Source organism: Chinchilla lanigera, unplaced genomic scaffold, assembly GCF_000276665.1.
Source record: "Chinchilla lanigera isolate Chin_1 unplaced genomic scaffold, ChiLan1.0 scaffold00035, whole genome shotgun sequence".
Taxonomy (NCBI): Eukaryota; Metazoa; Chordata; class Mammalia; order Rodentia; family Chinchillidae; genus Chinchilla; species Chinchilla lanigera.
The window spans coordinates 20,722,694-20,748,072 of record NW_004955436.1 but is presented as its reverse complement, the minus strand read 5'-3'; the positions used below and the strand labels follow the sequence as shown (position 1 = coordinate 20,748,072).

Genomic DNA, 25,379 nt, shown 5'->3' with positions numbered 1-25,379 from the left:
TGGTCAGTGTATATGAGAAGCTGCGCTCCCCTGCTAGAACCTCCAAACAAGCTCTCAAAACCTCAAAACTACTAACACAGTAAAACTTAAGCACCAAGAAAACAGAATTTAAGTACTTTTGGAAAAATGTGGTAGCCACATAAATATTAAGAATAGGTGGCACACACTACCTCGATTATAGAATACCATCTCCATTCAATAGGCAGACTGTTCTGAGACAGACTGAATCCACTACATTTAAATGCAACAGGATGGCTTAGATGATTTCCAGTTCAATTTCTAAAAATTATCTCATGTAACTTTTCATATGTATGAAGCTGTATCATAGAAGACTTTTTTGCATACCACATTGGCAGGAGCACTAGCAGCTGTCTTTTCTTCAGTTTTACTATCTGTTTTGGCAACTCGGAGAGAACTCGCAGGATCAGAAGCTTTTTCAACCTGAGATGAATATATTATCACTGTTAACTATACGTAAGTAATACACAGCTATGAATAAATGTGAAATATACAGCAAATCAGAGTAAAATATTAGGAAAATGTTCATTCGGACAAGAACTCTGAAATGAGGACAAGGAGGAACTTGAAAGGTCTTCAGAGGAGGGACGGGCACCTGAGGATGCAGCACTGCATACTATGGGTGGTGGCACCCACCCAGGCCTGGGTACCACTCCCCAGTACCCTGTGCGCATCTGTACCTGCCCTCAGGCCCACCCGTTTTCCTGGGTGCAGTCCTTTCCCCTTGTAGACTGGGAGGAAAGTTACAGGTGTGAAGAAGTAGCAGAAACAAATATATATGAAATTTTAAATTGTGCCAGTCAATTAAAAAGGACTTTCTGGAACACGGGTTGAAACAGAACAGAGGTTTTAGGATTTCTCTGATCCCTCCAACGACACGTTTATGCACAATGATGTAGGTCAGCTATTTCTAGAGATGTTCTTTGCCACTGTCACAGTGTCTTGGAACAGTCTGCAAAGACTCTACTTGGCACTGCACAGTACGTAAGTACTTCCAACTAAGGCAACGTCCATGAACTGAGGGTAGCCATAGCTTCTTATCCCATGAAAATCCTCATCAAATCACACAATTACCACTCAGATTAAACCCTCAGAGCAGTGTTTCAGCCAGGACCAGGTATTTTTGTCCTTTCACACAACACCAGCTTGGCCCAGATTCTAACTTTTAGTAAATGTATTGCACCCAGCAGGGGTTGGTGGCAGATAAAGCTGAATGAAGCACGGACCTGGGGAACACAAGTCTTCCAGAAAGAGGCAGCAGCAGATATTTTACTCATGGACCTTCCCGCTCCGATACCCCCTCACCCCCGCTCCCCATGGGCTCTAGGAGTTCCTGTTTATGGACAAGATTTAGAGCGTGATGTGGGAGGAGACTGCCACACATTAGCTGTAAGCCCTTGACAACTGACCGGCAAGACCTCTGCATGTTTCTCAGCTTCATCATCTTGTTCTTCATTTACACTTGATGCAGCAAATACTTCAAACTGGCTGAAATCTGCAAAATTGGGTTGTTCTGGTATCTGCTGAGGTGAGGTACTAGTGTGAGTTACTAGGCCATCGGCATCCACTGGGCGATGAACAACAGGACCAGGAGCCTGGGCAACAGTTTAGAACAGAGGAGCACACGTTTAATGGCCGATCAATGTCAGAACAGCCTTTTTCTTTTTCCTTTAAAAATATAATAACATCTATTACAGATGAATTTTATTATCTATAAATTTAGGAAAGTATACTACACTTAACATTTAGCCATAAACGTTTGAGTTGTAAGTAAAAAGCTAAGATACTCAAAAAATGAAGATGATAAAGCTCCAATAAAGAAGATACTCTTTCAGAAATTTTATTGCAGGGGCTGGGGATTTAGCTCAGCGGCAAAGTGCCTGCCTGGCAAGCGCAAGGTCGTGAGTTCGGTTCCCGGTACCGGAGAAAATCCAAAAAAAAAAAGAAATTTTATTGCAAACAAAGTATAATGGAAGAGAGGGGAAGGTCTGGTCCTATCCAAATTCTCATTTGCATCTATGTTTTTCTAAGTTGGGAAGCTGCATAATAATTTGTTCTTTTAAAAATCTTTCTTTAAAAGGTGCTTTTTTTAAAGCATAAAAAACCACTGCTCTAACTATTCTCCCAACGTGTCAGGTGCACTTGGACTCTGCTCCTCTGGCAGACCAAGGCTGCTAAGATCCTGAGTATCGACTTTTGCCAGGCACCATAAACACAACAGTGACACAATAAAAAAGGCTCATCCTTGCATGCAGCTGACAGCCCAGAGCAGGATTAGGACGTAAGTAAACAAGGCATTAATACAGAGACGAGAAGTTCTATGACAAAGGACGCCATAGGAATAAATCAGAAGCCTTGTCCTTCCTTACCCTTTTAAAATTCTCCAGCTCCCAAAAGAAAAATTCTAATCTGGGTGTAAGATGCTCTGCTTCCTCCTCATCTCTAGTTTCATCTTCCATCATCCCACACGTCTATTCCAGTTGTACTGAATTAAGCTGTCTTTCCCTGAAGAACCTGCTAAGCTCCTGCCCACCTCTGAGTCTTTGTGGATGCCATCCCTTCTGTCTGGACTTCTCTCTCCCCAGGAACTAGCACTGCACCTTTCAAGTCCCGCTCAAGTCTTACTTCATCTTATTTATACCTCTGCAACGTGACCTCTGACTTTACTGGCCACTAATGTGGTCCCAGAGCATTTTAGCAACACATCTAGAGCAGTGCTTCAATCCTGACCTGGAAGGGATGCAGAGAACAGAAGTCATCCCCCTCCCCTCACTGGTGTGGTAACACATCCAGAGGGCGCTGGGGTCACTGTGTGGGTCACTGCTAGACCCCTAGTATCTCCCATCTCCTAACGTATTCTTCTTGTCACTAAACCCTCCACTGTTAGGACACTATCATCTGTTTTGTTTTTAATATTCTTTCAAAGGATAACCCAGATCTAAAAAAATCCTTATTTTCTAAAGTAATACTTAGCTTAACTAAATTAAATGTTCACTAAGGATAATTATTAGGTGACTCCTGGTCTTCCAAATAATTGTGAGCCAGAACCAGATAGGTTTAAGAGATGAACCGATCACAGGCTGACCTGCAAGGATTACCTGTGAGGGCTGTGGTCTTGGAGGCACTGCAGGAGGATGGGCAACAACTCCAGCCTGTTGCTGTCCTGTGTGAATACGCGAGCCATCTTTTTAGTAAATACATAATCACTTTGCTAATAGAAGAAATGGGCTGAATGACCGACTACCAGATGAACACTTCTGAGAACGCTTGTTAAGTGTTTGAAGGCGGCTACTTAGAAAATGGCTTGTATGTGCCACAACGGCCAAACTCCATGGCCTCTTCCCAAGTTTCATTTCTCCTCTCAGCTCTGTCACACGAGGGATTCCTGACAAGCTCCTGCCTAATTCTATGACAGTACACATTCTCGGTTCCCCACTGTACCCCTATTTCTCTTTGCTCTTTCACTATCAGATATGAGGACTTCCAAACTTCTTGTATTTAACCCTCCATTCTGCCATTTCTATGGAAATGATTTTCAAACACTATATAAACCTTTCTAGGCCCAAATGTCCAGTAGCCCACTGATCATTTATATTTTTTCTCACCATTCCAAACTTTCAATGACTGAAATTATCACCGGCCTCTGCCCTAAATTCTCTATTCTCATCAGTATAGTAACAACCTGACAGTTGTGTAAACACTGAAACCCTGGAGTTATGACTGGTTCCATCAGACAAAGCACGTATTTTTAAACTTCCTGTGGCATCTCTCTGGTTCCCATCTTTATTATTTGTACTTGCACTACTCCCAGCTTTGGTCCTAACCTCATCTGTCACAAAAAAAAAAAAAAAACCCAACAAAAAACCTCCGCTCATTTGGTATCTTTAATGCACATTTTTCTTCAGATAAATATAACAAGATCTATCAAGAGCAAAGGAATAAAATGCCATGTCGGACTAACTTTAAAATTAAATAATGTACATTATGGGTCTCTCGCCCTACCTGTGGTGACTGTAAAGGTCCGATTCATGTCTAAGGAGGATGACCTGGAATGAGAGGGCTGTGGCCTTGGAGGGGGAGGCGGTGGTGCAGTGTTATCTGGCGATGTTCCAGAATGAGACCTGCAAAATTCAGCCATCACAACTGGTCACACTACTGATACTGGGCTTTCCTTTTAAGCATTCAAACTTGGCTAAGCAGCAAAGGGCCTTACTACCATGATGTTTTCAAAAGTAGTACCTATTCAAGGATTACAATAAATAAAGTAATAATAATACTAAATAAAATATATAATAATAATTTGTGCTGTATCCTACACATGTTGTGTTTTCTTGGTACTGAGGATTAAACCCAGGGGGTCCTAAGGATGCAATCTACTAACGAACTACACTCCCAGCCACTATCCCTCTCCCCTACCCCTTCTGTGGCACAGGACTGAACTCAGAGCTGCACTGAGCTGGATCACCAACCCTTTATTTTTTATTATGAGACAGGGTCTTGCTAAGTTGCCCAGGCTGGACTCAAAACTTACAATCCTCCCGCCTCAGCCTCTCAAGAGTACTGGGACTATAGCGCCACCACCCCAACTCCCAGTCTTTCTGTATTCTGAGACAGGGCCTTGTTAAGTTGTCCGAGCTGGCACTGAACTTGCACTCCTCCTGGCTTACTCTCCTGACTAGCTGGGTGTGCCACCATGCTGGCACAAGTGGTTATTTAATGAGGCAAATAATTGCTTTTATAAAATTATACATTAAACAAAACTTCAAAACTTGGACAGTTTTTTGTCAACATGATTTTAAGACTACAACTCAGAATAATGCTTTTCCGTTTAATTAAAGGTAATATTAACCTGAAAAACTGTTCAAAGAGAGAAACTGTACTTTCAAATACGGGTTACTTTCCAAATTCTTAAGGGTTGGAACTTGGAAAGCTGAGGGAAAATCTGGCTGATCTACATGAGGAGCCCACTGACTGTCACCAAAAGCCACCCTAATCGGAGAGGTGACTACACTCAACCTCAGCTTGGCCTAGAGACTGATTTCTTTGTTAGCACAGTCTTCCACATTCTGAAGAGGTTTTCCATGGGTGCTGGCAATGTACTTTTCACACACAGGGATAAAAAGCACAAAATCCATGATGACCAGAACCTCTAGAAAACACATGCAGAACCAGAAGGGAAACAAGCAGCCTTCTGACTCCATAAGCTTTTTACAAATCCTGCCTCTCACTGCATCCTCCAGGCATGTGGCAAAAGGACACTTATCACACGAAAAAAGTGAGGAAAGAAAGATGCTTCTGTCCCGCATACAGCTTTTAGTGGATGGGAAAGACCCTGCAGGCAAATCTCTTGCTACCCTCTGCCCGATCTCACACGTTCTGTCTGTGCCTGAAAGGTTATATGCAATGCAGAACTTCAGAGGGGCAGGAGCTCACCGCTGCGCTGTCCTCTGGACAGGTTTAACATACAGAGTTCTTCTGGTACTCACCCTATGTCTATACGTTTTTATGTAAACTGACTTCCGTTGTTCTCTCGATGTTTAGTTACACAAAGAACTATGTCAAATTTCTATTGCCAAGATATTATCAGCTGTTTTTGGACCTTCCACAAAATATATGAAAAAAATCTGGGTTCCTTTTGTTTTTTTTATTTGTGTTGGAAAGCACCAAAAGTACTTGTATTTTACATAAATCAACAGATAACCTAACAGCCTTTCAGAGAACAAAATAATCTGTGCTTGGTTCCAAATAATCTTAATTATTAAAACACATCAAGATATTTTAACACACTTTTTATTGACAGAAATACTGACCTTTGACGAGTTACATTGCTCCCGATCTGCTCTGGGTCAGAAGTAAAAGAGTCTGAACTACTGTAACCATCTGCTGATAAATGGGATATGTCCTATTTAATAATAATCATTTCTTTACTTTTTGCTCTATCTAGCCCAAACATACATAATATACTGTTTCAAATCAGAGATACTTGAAGACTGTTAATAGGCTAACAGTTTTTATCACAGTCTTACTAACTGTAAAAAATAAAATATAAAAAAATCAAATAAATCATGCATACTTCTAGAGCAGACAGAATAAATTAGTGTAAAATATTTTTATAAAATAATATTTTTATAAAAAATTATAGTATATTAATATTTACTGATAGGTTTCAAATTTCTTCAGACTTTGAAATGTTTTTATATTCAGAAGGAATACCATGAGGATATGACCCAAGTCTAAATACAGAAATCACCTATTTCATGTGTACCTTATACACATAAATCTGAAGATAACGTTATACAGTATTTGTACCTTGCCTTTGTTCTGACTACGACACATCAGATAAGGGCAGGTATGGGATTTTCTACCGTGAAGTCTTGTCAGTGCTCAAACATGTGGGATTCCTGAAGCACTTCAGATTTTGGCTTTTCAGAACAGGGTTGCTCAACTTGCATTATATATACGCACATTCATTTGTATATATTCATGTGTATTACACTACACACAATTATTTGTGGAATATTGAGAGTACGATTATTTTCTTGTTTTTGTTTATTTACTACCTTTCTACAAAAAGTCACTTGGAATACCAATGGGAAATAATTTTAAGAAAACTTATTATAAAATTGTTAATGTGAAAAATAAAAATCTGACATGGGATAAAATGTGCTTATACAATTATAAAATTTATGAAATTAGCTAGAGATCTCTGATTTTCCTCCAGAGGAAACATCGCTTTTAATTTCCTCAAAGTCTTAGGAAGCAGCAGAAAATCCTAGACGTTGGCTAACAGTGATGACAGACTAAAAAAAGATTTTAAAAATAGAATCTTCAGGGACAATCTGAAGAAATACTTACATGCACTTTCAGGAATTATAAAATGAAGGGACTGATTTGGTTCAGTTTCATTTCAAAATATATCTTTTTCCTTTTTCTTATCAAATCACAAAATTATTTAGCTGGTAGAAGGATGATGCTAAACAACCTATTTCTACTTGGATGTTCTAATAGGCACCTTGAATTTTCGATGTCCAAGACTGACGTCGTATTCTTTCTCTGCACACCTGCTACAGTATTTGCGGCACAGCCTTCCTCATCTCTCAGCTGCAGAGGCAAAACGCCTGGAAGCCCCAACTCTTCTCTCCTATCTGATACCACGCAGGCAAAGCAAACCTTGTGGTCTTTTCCTATGAAGTGTGTAAGACACAGCCCCAAATCTGACCACTTCTCAACACTTCCACACTCCATCAAATCATTATCTTTTCTCGCCTGGATTACTGTAACTAACACCTAAACTGTTTTTTCTTCTTCCCACTCTTGCCTTATTCTGGAGTGTTATCACTAGAACTGCCAGAATGATTTTGTTAAAAAGGAAGGTCACAGCATGTTGCTCCATTCAAAATCTTCTAATGGCTTTTCATGCTCACTCAGGAAAAGTCAGTCTCACACTGCTTCCTGTTGCTCATCTACCACTTGCTACCTCCGCTTGCTGTTCTAGTAGAGGCAAGTTTCCTGCCTTAGGGCTTTACATTTGCTGCTCCCCGTCCCTTGGTCACCTCCCCCCAGGACTCAAGTAGGTGAACCCTTTCTGCTCCTGTCTTCTGCTAAGGCCTTTACGGACCACCTTACTTTAACTGGTATTCCTTTCCCCTTCAGTCTTTGTGTCCACTGTGGTTTAATTACCTAATTACTTTCTACTATGAGTTTTTCTCTTTCTCTTTTCTCTTGTTTCCTTTACAGAATATAAACTCTAATTAGGCAAAGATTTTTTTGTTTTATTTACTGCTAAATCATCAGTGCCTAGAAAAGAACCTGGCACACAGCATCTAATTAATACTGGCTGAATAAATGAATATATCCACAATGTTTTGTGAGAAAAAATGAATGAAACAAAAAAATTCGTGGGGAAGATCCAAGTGCCCAAACTGAGAGGGAAGGCGTGCAGGCAGCATGCCTTACGCCGGTGGCAAGGGTGTTTAAAAGAGCTGAGTGCCTTCTACTCAGTCACTGAAGACAATCAGCTATACACCTGGGTTATTCGGACTTAATACACTTTAAAAGGAAGGTGTGATGCTATCTTTCACTTACCTACAGTATTTCCAGAAGCAAATTTCACTGCTGTATTTATCTTATTTTCTTCTGAAAGGTCAGATGGTTTCACAAGTAATGGGCTAGTGGGATTAGTATGATCTAGTAGAGAATTAACAGTAAAAATACAAGACAAAGGTATTTGAATTGGTAAATTCATGAAAGAGTTCATTTACATATTCTACCTACATGGCAAATAGTAAATCTATGAACTATAAGATGAAATAATAATTTTAATTAAAAACAAATGTCAATCTGGTTATACAGAATTTTATTATCTGCCATAATAAAGATACTTCAGGGGCTGGAGATTTAGCTCAGCGGCAAAAGCGCCTGCCTGGCAAGTGCAAGGTCGTGAGTTCAGTTCCCGGTACCGGAGAAAAACCAAAAACAAACAAACAAAAAAAGATACTTCATAATGAAAAAGTTCACATGCACACTCACTTTGTTAATTTATATAGCACAACTGCTTGGTACATATATGGACTATAAAATAATTTATGATGCTGATTTACCTGGGAGATAAATCAGGAATCTTAACTAAAACATTTAGACTAATACGGGAAAATTCTAGGAGTTCAGAAAACATACAATTTACAAAATTTATATACAAAGGCTGAAATTTAAACTCTTCAGTTAAAGATTGAAAATACTTTAAATATAAGTTCACAAAGTGACAATAAAAATCCACAATATTAGCACTATCATATTTTCAAAAGCTTTGCTTAAAAACTTATTAATTTAAAATCAATAATTTCCTTCCAAAATCTGCAAGGCAAACAAACATCTGTGTATCCATATACAACTGTAGGAAGTACTAGTTTAAAAAATAAGCAATTATCAAAGAAATCTGTACCTCTGGAGAATAATTACTTAAGTGTTTTAGCTGGTGGGGAACTAAAATATACAACGCAGCAATAGCTTCCTTACCGCTGCCAGTTCTTTTAAGTTCCATTTCCTGCATGTGGATCTTGCTTGGGGTCATACGAATGGGAACTGGGTGAACAATAGCAGTATCCTAGAGACAAAAAGGAGAAATACAAAATCTTTATCAAACATGCCAAGCTAATATGAAAGGATCAAAACTGACAATAGTGTAAAAACTGGTAGATAAGATTTTCTCATTCACACTAAGGTAAACATTAAAATTAAAAGCTACAGAATTTTACTAAAATATTAGTTCACTCTATATTGTGAAAATCTGGTTTATTTTACAAAAAATATATTTTAACTTGAGCCATTAAAGATTTGCATAAAAATGATTCTATAAGAACACATTTTAAGATAATATTCAAAAGCTAAGTGTGAAATAGTCTAATGAAATTACACACGTTAACCTTTGAGGTTAAAGTGAACTATTTCGTGAGAATACAAGACTGAATACTCATTTTTACTAACTAAACTGCTCAAGAAAACTTGAAGCTTTTTCCCATCAATAAAACAAAAATAATGGGATGCTCGTTTCATTGCACTAGGAGGAACAAGTACATACTCTTTTACAGTTCAAACTGTTTAAATTGATTGTCCCAAAATTTAGCATAGAACTTCCACAAGAGAATCCACTTTTTTTTTTTTTGGTTTTTTTCTGGTGCCAGAAATTGAACTCACGACCTTGCGCTTGCCAGGCAGGCGCTGTGCCGCTGAGCTAAATCCCCAGCCCCGGGAATCCATTTTTTAAGAAGAACAGCTAAGACTTTCACTGTAACACACTAACACTTTTCTTACACCATTTCTGCTACTGTAACCTGTAAGATATTTCTAAACTTCATCCGTGGAAATTTTGGAGGAGTACAGGCATTGGTAATAAGGGCTTTTGTAAAGTATCAAAGAGCCATGACAAAGAAGAGAGGATGAATACAAACAGTAGCAACTCATACAGAGAAGGAAAAGGAGGTTCCCCTGGGGGGAACTGGCCCTGGGGACTGGGAACCCTGTGGGAGGAACCAGAAGCCAATCAAGCAGCTGGCCTCTCAGCAACAGATCAGCTGAGAAAGGATGAGCAAAGGAGCTTCTCTGTTAGGACGTGCAGTTAAAAGCTAACTTTAAGAAGCTGAGCGTGGTGGCACATACCTGTACTCCCAGCACTCTCCCAGTAGTTCAGAGCCTGAGGCAGGAGGACTGCTGGGAGTTGAGGCCAGCCTGGGCTACATAATGTGAGTTCAAGGACAGGCACACACGCATGCCAAACTTAACATTTCAAATATTTCCTAATGGGTTAGTTTCTAACCACTGTTTTGGTGATAATAGTAAGTTAACACCAAGTCCCCTCGAGGCAAAGTTATGTTCCTGCATAAGGTCTTCTGTGCTTGTTTACTCTAAATTCCAACAATTTATAACAAGTTCTTTAGAGCTAAAACCCTAACGAAGTCAAAGTAATCCAAAGCAATTTCTTGCTCCCTACATTGGTGAGAATCTGAGAAGGGCTCATGTATTTAACCAATAAACCTGAACTAATATTACCCCAACTTTAAAATATTTGTAACAATACATTAAAGATACTGTTTAACTTATAGTTAGCTATAAAAACATGGCTTTCTGAATGACAGTGTTCTTGCTTAACTCACATTTTTAAGAATTTTAAGACTTAATCTTTGCTCATCTAGTATGTGTATTTTCTCATTACACTTATACCCTGCTGATTTCATGTCATTTTATATATTACTTAATATCTGTGCATATCTTTTACATTTTCTATACTGTTAATTTTTTCTAATTGATGAGTTTCAAAATACAACTTTGCATCCATTTTTCAAGATATGATAAATATATTCTTGTTACTGAATTTTAAAAATTATGTTCTTGATATATAATTGTATCAGTCTAATTTAGTCCCATTAACCACTCATTTTAATAGTTTGTACTTGTGGAACCTTTAAAATATATACCTAATCTCCAATTCCAAACTCTTATTAAAGATAATCTTCAAATGGTATCTTCTCAAAGTTTTATACGTTTGCCCTTTATGTAATGGGAGCGAGTTTTTTAAAAATACGATGTTAGGAAAGCAGCTGTTTTATGCACTCTTCCCAGATGTCCTTGAAAGGAACGTATAGTCTTGGGCAGTGTTTTCATTACCACTATCTGATTAAATTTGCTAATCTGTATCATTCCAATTATTGATAAATTTAGTATCTGACTGCTGTGTGCGTGCATGTGTGTGTGTGTGTGTGTGTGTGTGTGTGTGTGTGTATGGCTTTTTGAGACTGTTCAGGGGTTGGCCTTGAACTTCGGGTGATCCTTTTACCTCAGACTCCTGAGTGCTGGGATTACAGGCATGTGCCACCACTCCCGGCTCTGAATACTACCTTATACTAAGCTAATCTATCTGTATTTCCTACATATCTTACAACCTGTTTTTCCTGTCTGCCTGAATCCATCCCTGACTACATTCCATTCCTGTTTCAGGGACTCTCTCTGATTTTTTGCACTACAGTCAATTCTTTCATATTGTGGTTATTCTGAATGATCTTCCCCAGTTGGCCCCTTCCCCCTTTCTGTACTGGGGATTGAACTCAGGGCCTTGACACTGAGCTACATTCCCAAACCTTTTTATGTATTATTATTTTTTATTTTGAGGCAAGCCCTCACTAAATCCCTAAATTGCCCAGGTGGAGCTTGAACTTGCAATCCTCCTGCCTCAGCCTCCAGAATGCTGGATTTACAGGCCTGTGCCACTATGCCCAGCTGTTTATCTCATCTTGGTAAGTCTGTGCTAGCTCCTGGTGTCTAAGAGATAAAGTTCAGCTCCTTACTCTAGGATTCTAAGATCTTCTCAATCTGCTTTCAACTACATGCTTTTGCCTCCAACATTTCTCCATAAATATGTACGCCCTCTGCAACCAGCACATTGATCTGATCCTGACCACGACATGTTCTCTGCTTAGAATGCTCTTCTTCACTTTTCCCAATCTCTGCTTTCATTCACGACTTCACACACAAACACAACCTTTTGTGAAAATGCTTCCACATTCACTGAGCTGCCTTCCTTGGCCAACTCCTTCTTTGCCTACACTACTGCTCGGTTATGTGTACTGATAATTATCATAACTAGCCACGTTTTAAGCAGCTTCAGTGGCTGAAATGCTGCTCTTTCATATGCTGAACTGCTTAATTCTACAGCACTCACGGCCAGGGATAATCATGTCGAAGACTACAGCACTACACTTCTCATCAGTCTAGAACAGGCCTAGTGTTGGGTTCACGTTCACTCCAGAGGCAGCAGATTCTACCAGGTTTGGCTTAACATTTGATAAGCAGCTCTAGCTAACCAGTTTGTGGGAATAAGACCATCAGAATCTAAATTTCATCAGAACTCTATGAGCATATTAAACCATTCCCATGTGAATGTGAGGCTGCTACACCGTGTTATGGAGGTCTCTGGGGGCTAGGGATCAGTGTGGAGCTTTTCTTATTTTTTCCTTTATTAGGCAAATGACTAATTTTCATATCAGAACTGTAGTGTTTTTCCTATATGATTTCCTTATAATCTGAATAGGCCTTATTTAATTTATAATTCCTATTTAGATAAGCCTTGCAAAGAATCATCTAGGATTTTGGCCACAGGCTACAGTGTGTAAAGAGGCAACACTTCAGATAAGAAAGCAGGGCATTCTCACAATTGAAAATCTAAAGTGAGAGGAAAGGATGGAAAAAACAAAGTTCAGATTTAAATCTGACACCATAAAAGAAATAGCTATATCTAGATATCAGGTCATAAAAATATTTAAGATTGTAAACTGTACCAATCAAATTCAGAAGTCAAAATTCAGGATTAAAATATGAATTAACCTTTCTTTATTCTCCTAGAGCCTCCTGCTACATTAAAGAACACAAAATAAAGTCTTGGGCCATATAATTTTAAAACATTGGAGCTGGTCCTCACAAATTGGGATATTATTTAAGAAATAAGAAGACTATCACTACTATTAAGCTAAATATTTTTCAATACTTTCTGCCAGTTATGAGTCAATTTATTTTGCCTCTGAGTTCTAGACTCCTTCCCAGCCCTGTACTGGGGGATAAACTCAGGGGTCAGGCATGCCAGGTAGGTATTCTACCACTAAGCCATACCCCTCAGCCCTTTTAAATTTTATTTTGAGATATGGTCTTGCTAACTTGTTTTTTTGGTTTTTTGTTTTTCTTCCGGTACCAGGAATTGAACTCACAACCTTGCACTTGCCAGGCAGGCGCTCTGCCGCTGAGCTAAATCCCCAGCCCCAAGTCTTGCTAACCTCTGATCCTTCTCTGCCTCGGCCTCCTAAGCAGTAGGATTATAGGTATGTGCTACCATGACCAGCTAGGTTTTTATATATGATATTCTTGCCTTGATCTGACAGAGTCCTAATGCTATGAATGATTGCTTTCGATGTCTTTTAAGAGAGAATAAAATTGTTTCTTTATTGCTAACTCAAACCTTTCTTCTCATAAAACACTGTAAGTAAAATTGACTCTATAGAGAAACAAAATTTAAAGCTTAAGGAAACCTGACTGAATCTGTCACTTCAAGAGATTTTAATTATGGCTGCTAATAAGCAACAAAAATTTTGAGGATTGGCTTTTTATTTTTCCTGCAGTTTTCAGAGATTAAAATCAAATAAATGCCTTAAACTTGGAAAAGATAAGCACAAATGACCTACATAGTAATTGGCCTCTGAACACTTAATGGACTATAAAATAAACATTTAAAAACTGCCCATATGTTGTTTGAATTCAATGACTGTAATAGTATCCCTATTAGAAACAAATTGTTCAAAACTATAAAACATTAAAACACATTAAACTGAAGATACTTTAAATGCCACTTCCCCAGAACCCACATTAAATGACAAGACCATTTTTATGTTTAATGAAGAAACGTTGGCTGTCTTTGATTAGAAACATCTAAAAAGAATTCACTGCATCACTTTCTCCACATCTTTTTACTTAGCTCACTCTAAAAAGATCCTACCTTATACAATCTTCTTCCCGTTCTACTTTTTTGATTTTGGAAAGTGCTAAGTAGCACATAGTCCTCCTTTAAAGTAAAGAAGGGAGTGTGGAGGGAGGGAGATAATGACCTAGAGCTGGGGCGGGGGCAGAAAGAATGGTTTTGTGAAACCTTTGAAGTTTCCAAATTATTTGAAGAACAGGCAGACCATGAAATTAAGTGTAAGGAGATAAATTTTTAAATCGAGATATGAACTTTGTAGCACTTTCAAAGCAACACAGTAAATCACAGGAAGACAAGACAGAGAATCCTTTGCACAAGAGGAATCTTAGATCAATAGTTCTGTATTGTTTTGCTGAACCTTTTTGGTTTTACTAGAGAGACAGGGTCTTGCTATGTAGCCCAGGCTGGCCTGGAACTTGCAGGATCCTCCTATCTCAGCCTCCCAAGTGCTGGGATTACAAGCATGCACCACCACGCTTGGCTTGTTTCGCTAAACTTGATCCAAATAAAATTTAACACACCAATTTAATAAAAGCAGTCATCACTTGAAGTGTTTTTAAAAAAGGACACTGCATAAATACTTACATACACAATACATATTATATGACGTGTAAGCACACAAAGTAATATTCACATTAAGTGTCACTACACTGAGATAAGCAGTATATGCTTAATAAAACATACACTTAACTAGCAAACGATACCATGATTAACCAAGTCGCCACAAAATGCTTCTGTACACACATATACCAGATTTTCAAAGCATACAGTTTTCTATCACCAAGATAATTAGAAAATACAAGGCAAGGGAAAAAATGTTCTCTCCACCATTAAGCACACAAAAATTGAAAAGCCTGCCAACATTTCCTTCTAAGCACTACACAACTCATGCATATCAGCTAAAAACCATAATGAATGGAAATTTGGGTTAATAAAATTAATTTCAAACAAGCAAGCTAAGTGATTGACTTACAGGATCAGCTGGTGCAATGTTAGAATCAAATTGGGTCAGAGTTTGTGAGCTTGAAGAGCGTTCACTAAATGTCTCCCACTGCTGAACAGACAGAGGAGAGACAAGTCAGCACGATGAGAAAGATGGAGGAGAAGATCACTGGAGAAGGTTTAGCGAAGTATTTCAGAGGTTGCACTGCAAGTTGGGTTTCACAGGTCTAACAAAATTCTGTGACTTCCATTTTCCCACAAACATTTTATACTTATCAATGCTGGGACACATTGTAATGTAAGGAGAGCAACTTCCCTCAAATATAGTAATCACATTTCATCTCCATGGAAGAGATTCAAAGCCTTACAGAACCAAAACTCAAAACGCAATATGGGAACTCAAAACACAGGAATGTAAGTGATACAAATGCCCACCACGCAAAAATGTGAATTTTTTGTCTTGACGAGACTAACTTCAAATCCTTCTTTTAAAATTCAAATGTTAATGCTTTGATTTGGTGATGTGAACGAAGCAAGGTTTTGGTCAAAATAAAGCAAGTCAGTGAGACCTGCAGGTGCGACCCCTGAAAGGTGATTGTTTATGTACGTGCACATATTTTCCACATATGCAGATATTTAATAAAATACAACTGAGATACAATGCAAGGAATCCTGGAATTAATGTGTTTGAACTTATGCTGTGGGTAGCAAGTCAACCCCTGCACTCAGCAATACAAACGGCCATGCCAGACCACAAGACAGAACTGCCAGTCAGGCACCCCCACCCCATGCTAGGAAAACCAGAATGCGGCCACAATGAGAGCAAACCAAGCATCAAAGTATGTGTTATACATAGAAGATGTATATGAAATACTATGTATTCTAAAAGAGGTACACAAAGAAATATCATACCTCTTAAAATAGGTGGAATGATAAGTCAATATTAATTACAGTTAATTCCATTTGTGTCAGAGATCTTAGTAATAAAACACTATAAAACTTTTACATCAAAGTTGTATAAAAATTATCAGTTGTCTTCCAAAGAGGGAAAAACACCTACACATATACAATTTATACACACAAATGTTTACACATAGACACAACTACCCCATTTACTAAAAACCTTTTTATAATCTAGTTTGGGAAAGATACATTTTTTATGCTTCAAAGTTCAACTTACTGTTTAAAATTGATATTCAATATGAGAAGACACATGGAATCAGATATTAGCAAATGGGCACACTGCTGAAAATTAGCTCAACATGGCTAATACAATCACTGAATAACTTTTCCTATAGATTAATTTTAATATGAAAAGTAAGATATATGAGAAGTACTGATGAGTTCAAAGTGTTTCAATGAATAAAAGCCCACAATAATTCATTTTTATCAAGGGATATCACTTCAGAGAACTGATTTAAAAATATTTGTCAATATATAAATGGTTGCTTCTAAGATTCAGAAGGAACTTTACAAACCCTAATTATCTGTGTACCTTGTTGGAGCGGCCTGGAATTTAACTTTGTTGTGAAAGACTTCGGAGGCTGTCTGGATGCACAGACACCCACCTTCATAACCTCAGTACAATGGGTAAGAGCGCAGGCACAAGAGACACGCTCCTGGAGTCCTTGAGCCACATAACCTCTCAGTGCCTCGCTTTCACCATGTGTGACATGAGATGAGCAGTGTCCACCTTACAGGGATGTTCTCAGGACTTAAGAGTTGCTTGTTGAATCCCTATTATCTTGATTAGTGAAACTCTGTATCGTTTCTAATATTTTATTATTTTTTATTCTTTTTAATTGATCACTTATATTCTTACATTTGGTAATCTAAGCAACTTTGTTGAAGATAATGATTCGTAATATAACAACCATTGTTAATGTCCTATCACCTTGTTTTGAAATTCTCTACTGTTTTTATTCTTTCTGTGTTATTTTGTTTTTGTCTTGGTTGTTGTTATTTTGTTTTCTTTTCTTCTAAAAAAAAAAGAGCTGACACATGTAAAGAGCTTTTTGAATAAAACTGACACATCGAAAGTGCCCAATACACGCAAGGAATCAGGTGTTATTCCTACACTGCCCATCTATATCCACAGGCGTTTAGTACACATTGAAAGAATATTGATGCTTTGTGGTGGATTAAAATCTAACTTCTATTTTATATCTTTTTCTATGGATGTATGTGGTACTGGGATTGAACACAGGGTCTTCACATTGAGCTACATCCCCAGTCCTTTTAAAAATTTTTTATTTTGGGACAAGATCTCCCTTAGTGGCTAAGTTTCCTAGGCTGGGCTTGAATTTGTGATCCTCCTACCTCAATTACAATTACAGACATGCACTATCATACCCAACTAGTAAATATTTTAACAGCCATAATGACAATGCATATTTTATTAGCATTTTGATTTTTCATGTTTAGCTTAAAAATTATGAAATTTATGACCCTTTACCAAATATTACAGAATAAAACTTGATAGGAATATTTAAGTAGAAAAAAATGTAACTTCTGCAATCAGAACCGAGAAGAGACTTCATCTCTAGTGTTTAACGATCATACTTGATTTCATTTAGAGTGCACATGGATTTTGGAATTGAGATGCTCTAGAAAGAGTTGCTTTTATTTACAATCTGGTAATAATGTACTAACTTCTTTTTTTAAAAAATTCTGGTACTGCTTTTCAACAAATGACAGAAATTAAATGCTGCAAAAACAGTTTTATGAACACTGAGCCTCCTCTCTATAAATCTTTCCCAGCAGTCTCGCAAGGCTTAATCTCTCCTTCTACAAAAACACATATTAATGGATTTACATCAAATGTTATGATGCTTCAGACACAGGTCTCTTACTTATCGTTAGGTCTTTACAAAGCAGCAGCAAGTAGTCTCAAACTGCCAGTTGGTTCCCAAGTGTCCCAAATTAAATAGGGCATTCCTTAATCTGGCTGAAAGGTAACGTGCTCACAAAAAACCTGCTGTAACAGGCTAGAGCAGCAGTTTCCAAACAATTCTCCAGAGCACCAAAGTTTAATGGGGCCTTAGAGGATGGGGGGCCTCAGGCCCTCTTCCCATATTCTAATCAGAGTGGTTATTTTATTTTATTTTTTGTAATAAGAGTTCCAAAGTAACTGGGGAGCAGTTGTATTTGTCCCAAGTTCTCTTTTGCATACTGGGCTTAGTCATATTTAAAATGGTAAAACCATACCATTGTGCATGGAATAGAACTAACAAGTAGCTTGGGTTGCAGAAAATACTTTCTAATGACATCTCTCTTATACAACATCCAATGTGAAGGGCCCAAATGGGTTACCATACACCTGCTCACAAACAGCAGTGTCACTCCATGGACACGGCAGTTTCCTAGACATCAAAAGATCTCTTTTAAAATCTTAACTCTTCAACTTCCCTAGATACAAGATCTTGGCCACGTTATTCACTCTTTGATTTTAACTTCATGCATCTACCCCACCTACTCACTAGGTATTAGCTGGGATACATGGTGGAAACCAAATAAAACATTTATCACAGCCAAACTGATATGTTGTCTCAACTATGCATGTGTGCTGATATGACCCTGCTTGGAACTTCTTACCTTAAAAAAGTTAATTTTTAATGAAAGAAAAGGGAAGCTTTGCTAACCTCGCTGCTCTGATTGAGCTCAGGCCAAGTCTGGTTTAGTGATGGCATCGATGGAGACTTGCTGGGAGGAGCTTCAGCCGGAGAGCCCGAATAACCTACCTCACCTGGCTGATCCCCAACATCTGCAAATGAAAAACAAAGACATTCTCTATGAACAACATATTTGGATTGCAATACTTATTTCAGTTTTTTTTTGTTTGTTTTTGTTTTTCTCCCGGTACCAGGAATCGAACTCACGACCTTGCGCTTCCCAGGCAGGCGCTTTGCCACTGAGCTAAATCCCCAGCCCCTGGAATACTTACATAAAAAAGCAAACACCGTTTTCATAAGCAGTAATTCATAATCTGAATTCTTTCCTCATATTTCCAAGTATTTGGATAATACCTTGAAAAACTTGTTTTAAAATTTAAATAAGCTTAGAGATACTATTATTTGCTACTGGAGCTTCCAAATGCACATCTGTGTATCAATAAGGGAAGAGGGCCTGAGGCCCACATCCTCTAAGGCCCCATTAAACTTTGGTGCTCTGGAGAACTCAGTTTGGAAACTACTGCTCTAGCCTAGACGTCAAGACTCGTGATGTCCCAGAGTAAATAAACATATGTTTAAGTCAGTTTTTCCCATACACAAATGTGTTTCATCAAATAAAATCCCTCAAACTTCCTTGTATATCTATTCCCTTGAGATCTACTGATTTATACTAGTTTATTCACATTTTCTCTATAAACCTTGCTACCAAAAAGCTATACAGCAAAAGGCGTGCCCAGCCATAAGCAAGAAGCAAACTTATTTAATGAACCCATATGAAATACAAGTTTTTGTCTGTGCTGGAGATAAAACCCAGTGCCTTGCGCATGCTAAGTACAAATTCTACCACTGACTATATATACCATAGCCATGAAACCAACTTTTATCATTATGCTCAGTGGCATTTACAGATGTGAATGAGATAGGCACAAATCCAGGTTACTATTTCAAAATGGATTTTAAAGTATGTGAAGGTATCATATTCTATTTTTAATTATATTTAAGACAAAACAGAAAGAACTTCTATTAAAACTAAATTTTCATTCTAACTTTTCCAAATTTTACCTGGCTTTAAATATAATCCCAACCAATATGGGGTATATAATCTGTTTAGAACGTAAATCAAAAATATGATTCTAGTATCTGTCACTATTTGACCATGGGCAAGTTAAATAAAATAGCACTTGAATTTCTTCATCAAAAAGATACTGCCACTGAATGTTAGATTATACTCCAGATTTCTAAAAAGATAGCTATATAACCTAGCAATGTATAGCTTTTAATCTTTCTATGAGTCATAAATCTTTCAAGATTTAGAGCCTAACAAAGGATCTAATAGGCTGCACTCATGTTTACTAAGTTCTTTTGTGTGTTCTTTTACAAGTTCCCTCTTCTCTACTATCATTTTCTTAGAAGTACAATTAACTTTTTTTTTTTAAGTTGCTGTGTAATTTAGGCTGGCCTTGAACTTGCTATGTAACCTGGGCTGGACTCAAACTCTCGGCAATCCTCCTGGTCTCAGTCTCCTGAGTGCTGGGACTACAGGCCTGGGCCACCACCCTGGCTGAAGTACAATTAACTACTGACTGTTGAAAAAGTTATCAAAAATCTCCCTCTGCCTATTCTGTAAAATGACTCTCTAAAAACGTTTCTCTTTTAGTTATCCTCACTGTATACCTTTATAATTACATCACACTGAAAGCTCTAGTTTAGAGTCCAGCACACTTAAAATTTTTCTCTGTATTTACCTATTTTGTAACTTTACAAATAAGAATAACATTCTTCACAAATTTGTTAAATTGAAGCCATCTATTTGTAACAGCATAGAAACACAACTATTTGAGATTTATAAACTATGTACTTGGTAATAGTTTCATGGCATGTATACACTTGCTATCAAAATGTAGTCCTATATATTCTGTGATTGTACATATTGTATGCAACAAAACAAATATTTCTCTATATTATGCTGAAACACAGTAGTATTTTCGTCTTAGCTAAAGTAAAACTGTAGGCTTCAAGATTTAACTCATGCTGCAATTACACACTTTCATACAATTTCGAGCTGTACTGGTATTTGTTCAGCAGATTAAAATGAATACATATTTAAATACCATTTGTAAGACATTATTTGTATTTTGCCAAAGCAGTCTATGTAACTGTCTTGCTGCCTGGCAAAAAGGAAAAATAAAAACATTGCGAGATCTAGGCAAATTGTGACGGTGGAGAACGGGCCATCTCTCACTGAAAGCAGTGGGAAGGGTGGGGAATGAGAAATACTAATGGCTCTGAATAAAGTGTAAGAATAGTAGTTTGCTTTAGGTGATAGCAGCTGAGTGTGAATAAGAAAAGTGGGCATTAATATCCACTTTTATATAATAAGTTTTATATAGTAAGTCCACTTTTATATATAAGTTTTGCAGCTAGGATCCTTCTTTGCATTTGCAGTACACAAGTTCATAAGCTGAAGGTAATTATTAAGCCAGATAGTAAAGTGCCAAAGAAACATTCAGAGAGTGAGGGTAAATGACTTCTAAAATAACAGGCTGGACATGATACAGGTCAAAGTTACTATCCTCTGAATTTAGCTGAAGAAGGTACTGCTTACAAAACACATTTCCTGGTGAGCCCACATTAGCAACAGTAAGAATCACGTAATGATAAGCACTGTATGTTCAGTAGTTATCGGGGTTTAAAAGTTTTTCTGCTGTAATCTCAAATCCATATCTGCCACAAAGTGAATTCTGGGGTGGCCTCCCAGTATTGAATTCAGTCCTGCAGCTGAAGAAAATGCCTTCTACTTTTCCACGGATAAATGAGGTGTGGTCACCACTGTTACCTTTGACAGAGGCTACATAGCATTATCATGGTGTTCTTGAATACAGTCAAATTATTCTTTGTGCTGGTTGTGATAAAAACAGAAAATGTAAGCATATGTCATGCAATCACTTCAGCCTTCTCCAAAACTATGGACTGATTCTGAGAACCTCTCTAATTCATCATAATACGGAATTATGGTGTGTCTAGACTCTAGAGGGTGAGACAGGGAATGCTATTTATCCTAATAATTATGATTCATAATGATTCCAAAAGTTATATCTCCCCATGGACCATGGATTCTTTCTTGGTAATCTTTTAAGACTTTTTTAGGGGTCTGAAAAGTCAAAATTATTCTAATAATAATATTGATAGTCTTTCCCGTGTTGACACTGCCACTGGCAGTGCAAATGTAATGCTGGGCAAAAGTAGGCAGCTCGGACCAGCGCCAGCCTGGAAAGCGCAAGGTCCTGATTTTGATTCCTGTTACCAAAAAAAAAAGCAGCTAGTTCATCAGCAACAATCAATGCAGTGATAATTGACTATACTAATAGTCACTGTATTCATCCTCACACATACATTGAAATTTTTGCTATAAGATAATAAATATAAATGGGGATTTCATTGAACAGTGTTTATAATGAAGTAAAAACAAGTTTTATTGTATCTCAGCTCTAAAGTCACATCTAACACCATGTGACACACGGTACATGCACATAAAGCACTTCTGCTGCACACTGAAGTACAACGGTTACCTCAAGGAAGAGCCCTCATGTGATTCCGCTATGAGGCAAAGGAGCCACTTCTTCATGGAACACCATTCTTGGAAGTACAGCTGATAACTCACTGTTTAGGGTAGGGTATTAGGCAGGTACTTTCTCAAAACTGAACAGTGCAAGCCTCTCACTTCAAGGAAAATAACTGTTTTCAGTATTGTTACTTATAATGAGGTTTGAACTTTCAAGCAAAAAGGATTACAATTTTGAAAAATGTGTATGTATCTATATATCTGTAACATAACTAAGTTTCCTATAAAGACTTCTGATAAGACAGACTGTAATTAATATTTTATAAAAAGAGTATCTCAATATCTAAAGGATCTATATAGTCCAATTAAGTGGTATTTTCCAAATAACTAGTGTATTAAGGTTCAAAATCATGCATGGATAAAGAGTTCATTCAAAGTACAAGATAGAAAAATGAGTTTTAACGTAACAATAAAAAAGTCACTGATACAGGTTTCAGATTCCACATTGCAATTAAACTTTAAATTACCATCTGTGTTCTGTTTTCATGTAGTATCGAAGAATAGCCACAACATCTGAAAAAGCTATAAAAGTCTTTCTTTTCTTTATATACTTTAAAAATTTACAACTTTTTTTTTTTTTTTAAAACAAAAGACCAGACAGTAAATATTTTAGGCTTTGTTGGCTACCTACCTGGTCTCTACTGCAACTATTCAATTTTATCACTGCAAAAGCATCCACAGACAATTTGTAAATGAGCGTAACTGTATTCTACTAAAGTTTTATTCATGGGCACTGAACTGGAATTTCATATACTTTTCATGTGTAAGTAAATAATACCCTTCTTTTGACTGATTCCCAATGATTAAGAAAAATATACTCTCAATTTGTGGAATATATAAAAACAGGCAACAAACTGGATTTGGCCTGCAGGGCTCAGTTTCCAGAACCCAGATTTACCTGAAACAAAGTAATACATCCAAAAGACTGAATGCAGAAACAAAGATGACAACCTACCTGCTTTCTGTTAAGCCAAATAGTAAAGAGATTTTCAAATAAATGTAAGACAGTGCCATCTTTTTCATAATTATTTTCTTTTGGAGAATGTACTAGTTATTTTCCTTAAAATATTTATGCTAATATGTAAAGGGTTTACTACTGCTATTTTTTAAAAAACTACTGTTTTTAAAATGTAGGGAGTGAAGAGGGAGGAAGAAAAAAATATCAGTTTTTAGGTCTAGAGGTCCCATTCAACCCAGTATTCCTCTTCTGGGTATTTTCCCAGAAGATCTAAAAACATCATATCACAGCGATATATGTGCACCTATGTTCATAGCAGCACAATTTGTAATTGCTAAATTGTGGAAGCAACCCAAATGTCCATCCACCGAGGATTGGATAAGAAAATTGTGGTACTTTTATATAATGGAATATTACTCAGGTATAAAGAAAAATAAACTTGAGGCTTTTATAGGTAAACGGTCACAGCTATAGACCATACTCATAAGTGAAATAAATCAGACCTGCATGTGCAAGCACAGCACTGTCTCACTAGTGTAAAACCTGAAATAGTGAATAAAAACTCGGAGGTATGATAGACATCGTGAAATGACAGGAAAACGCTCAAGGGTAAAGGGCAACTGGGATGTGGGAAAAGAGAAGGGTAAGAAGGAGAAATGTTGTATGTATGTATATGCAGGATAGGTAACAGAGTTGATCTACTCTCTTCTATTTCTTTGCTGAAACTGTTAATAAGTCCTTGATTGATCAATATTGTATGTCTCTATTTGTCTTCATGAGAAACCACTTTGAAGATACCAATATGTAATACAACAAGCATTGTTAATTTCCTACCACTTTTGTTTGTAACTCTGTATTGTTTGTACTGTTCTTTTGCTATTTTGTAAAAGGTTGTCTGTTAATGTTTCCCTCCTTTAATTTTTAAAATAAAATAAAAAAAGAAAAAATATCAGTTTTAATTTCTAATACAGTAACTATTGATAACTCTAACACATAAACAAAGGCTCTGGGGACCCATAATTTTTAAAAATGTAAAGAGATACTACAATTAGTAAGTTAGAAAAATTATTGCCCTAGAAAATCCACAAATTATTGCTGGGATAAATTAACAAAGTTACTCATGCTTCTTTCCAGCTTCACATATACAAGAACAAATGGCAGTGCAAGAATAGCAAATTTCCTGTTCTAGAAACCAACAATCAAGAGCCTGAGAAGCGTGAGATGTGGAAATAAACTGCACCTCCTTCGACTCCGCTTCCTCTAAATACTCCAACAAAGAGCTTCCTGCCTGCCCATACACATCAGGCTTCAAGCTTGTACCCTTTCAGAGGGAGGCACGTACTTTTCCTCTTTCTGATACAGCCAACTTCCTGCTGACACTGTCAACCCTGCCTCCACTAGGATTCTGTTCTGCCTCTGCCATCATCAGAGCATCAGAGCTGAAAAAGGAAGAGCATGGGCCTCATTACTTGTTGAAGTTATCCCCCAAGTGATTGCTATGCAGAAATCTCCCCGTGTAGAAAAGTCTGAAGGTGACAGACTGACTGCACTGGGCTATGAACGTTTACAAACACTGACAGCCCTTCTCATCCTCTGTCCTCCCAACGTTCACGGACTCAGTTCAGTACCACCTGCTGAATACCCTCCTTCACTAAGAACTTCACTTTTGTTCTAGGTTTGTAACTTATCCATCCTAAATTTTTGTTACTCTTTTGGATTAAACTCAATATATTAAGAAATCTGAAAAGTGACTGCCAGCTACTGTTAATCTTACAGAAATATACACATTCCTTGCATAAAGTCTTAGGGTTAAAATGTATTCTGCTTTCAAGCAGCAAATAAATCTAGAAAGTTCTTCAGCAATGAGGGGTCAAAATTCCAGTTTCATTTCATACTTACACCAGGACAAAACTGTATTACTTATTTAGAATTTAATTATTGTTCTTGTAAGAAAAATATATAAAATAAAAATAAATGGGTTTGAATGACTATTATGTCTTCATGAAAAAGAACCAATGGCAACCTTTTCATACATTTTAAAGCGACAAGGAATGCGTACACCAAAAAGAATTGAAGATTGAATTTAAAATAAGCTTTCTTATGCCTTGAGTGGTATTATACACATCAAAAGCTAAGTTCTCTTGCAAAAGAAAG

At 37.3% G+C, this 25,379-nt stretch overlaps 1 protein-coding gene across 2 annotated transcripts in view; it reads right to left on the bottom strand.

Annotated features, from left to right (window-relative positions):
• The window catches only part of Reps1 (RALBP1 associated Eps domain containing 1), a gene marked incomplete in the record, with an annotated part of 75,167 nt that overhangs the window by 4,770 nt on the left and 45,018 nt on the right, over positions 1-25,379 (bottom strand). The window contains 9 exon segments of one of the 2 annotated variants that reach the window (XM_005389265.2): positions 346-441; positions 1,428-1,613; positions 3,117-3,181; positions 4,021-4,139; positions 5,829-5,898; positions 8,104-8,205; positions 9,034-9,121; positions 15,006-15,086; positions 18,616-18,737. In XM_005389265.2, the coding sequence (XP_005389322.2) occupies positions 346-441; positions 1,428-1,613; positions 3,117-3,181; positions 4,021-4,139; positions 5,829-5,898; positions 8,104-8,205; positions 9,034-9,121; positions 15,006-15,086; positions 18,616-18,737 (929 nt within the window). 2 annotated transcript variants of the gene reach the window in all.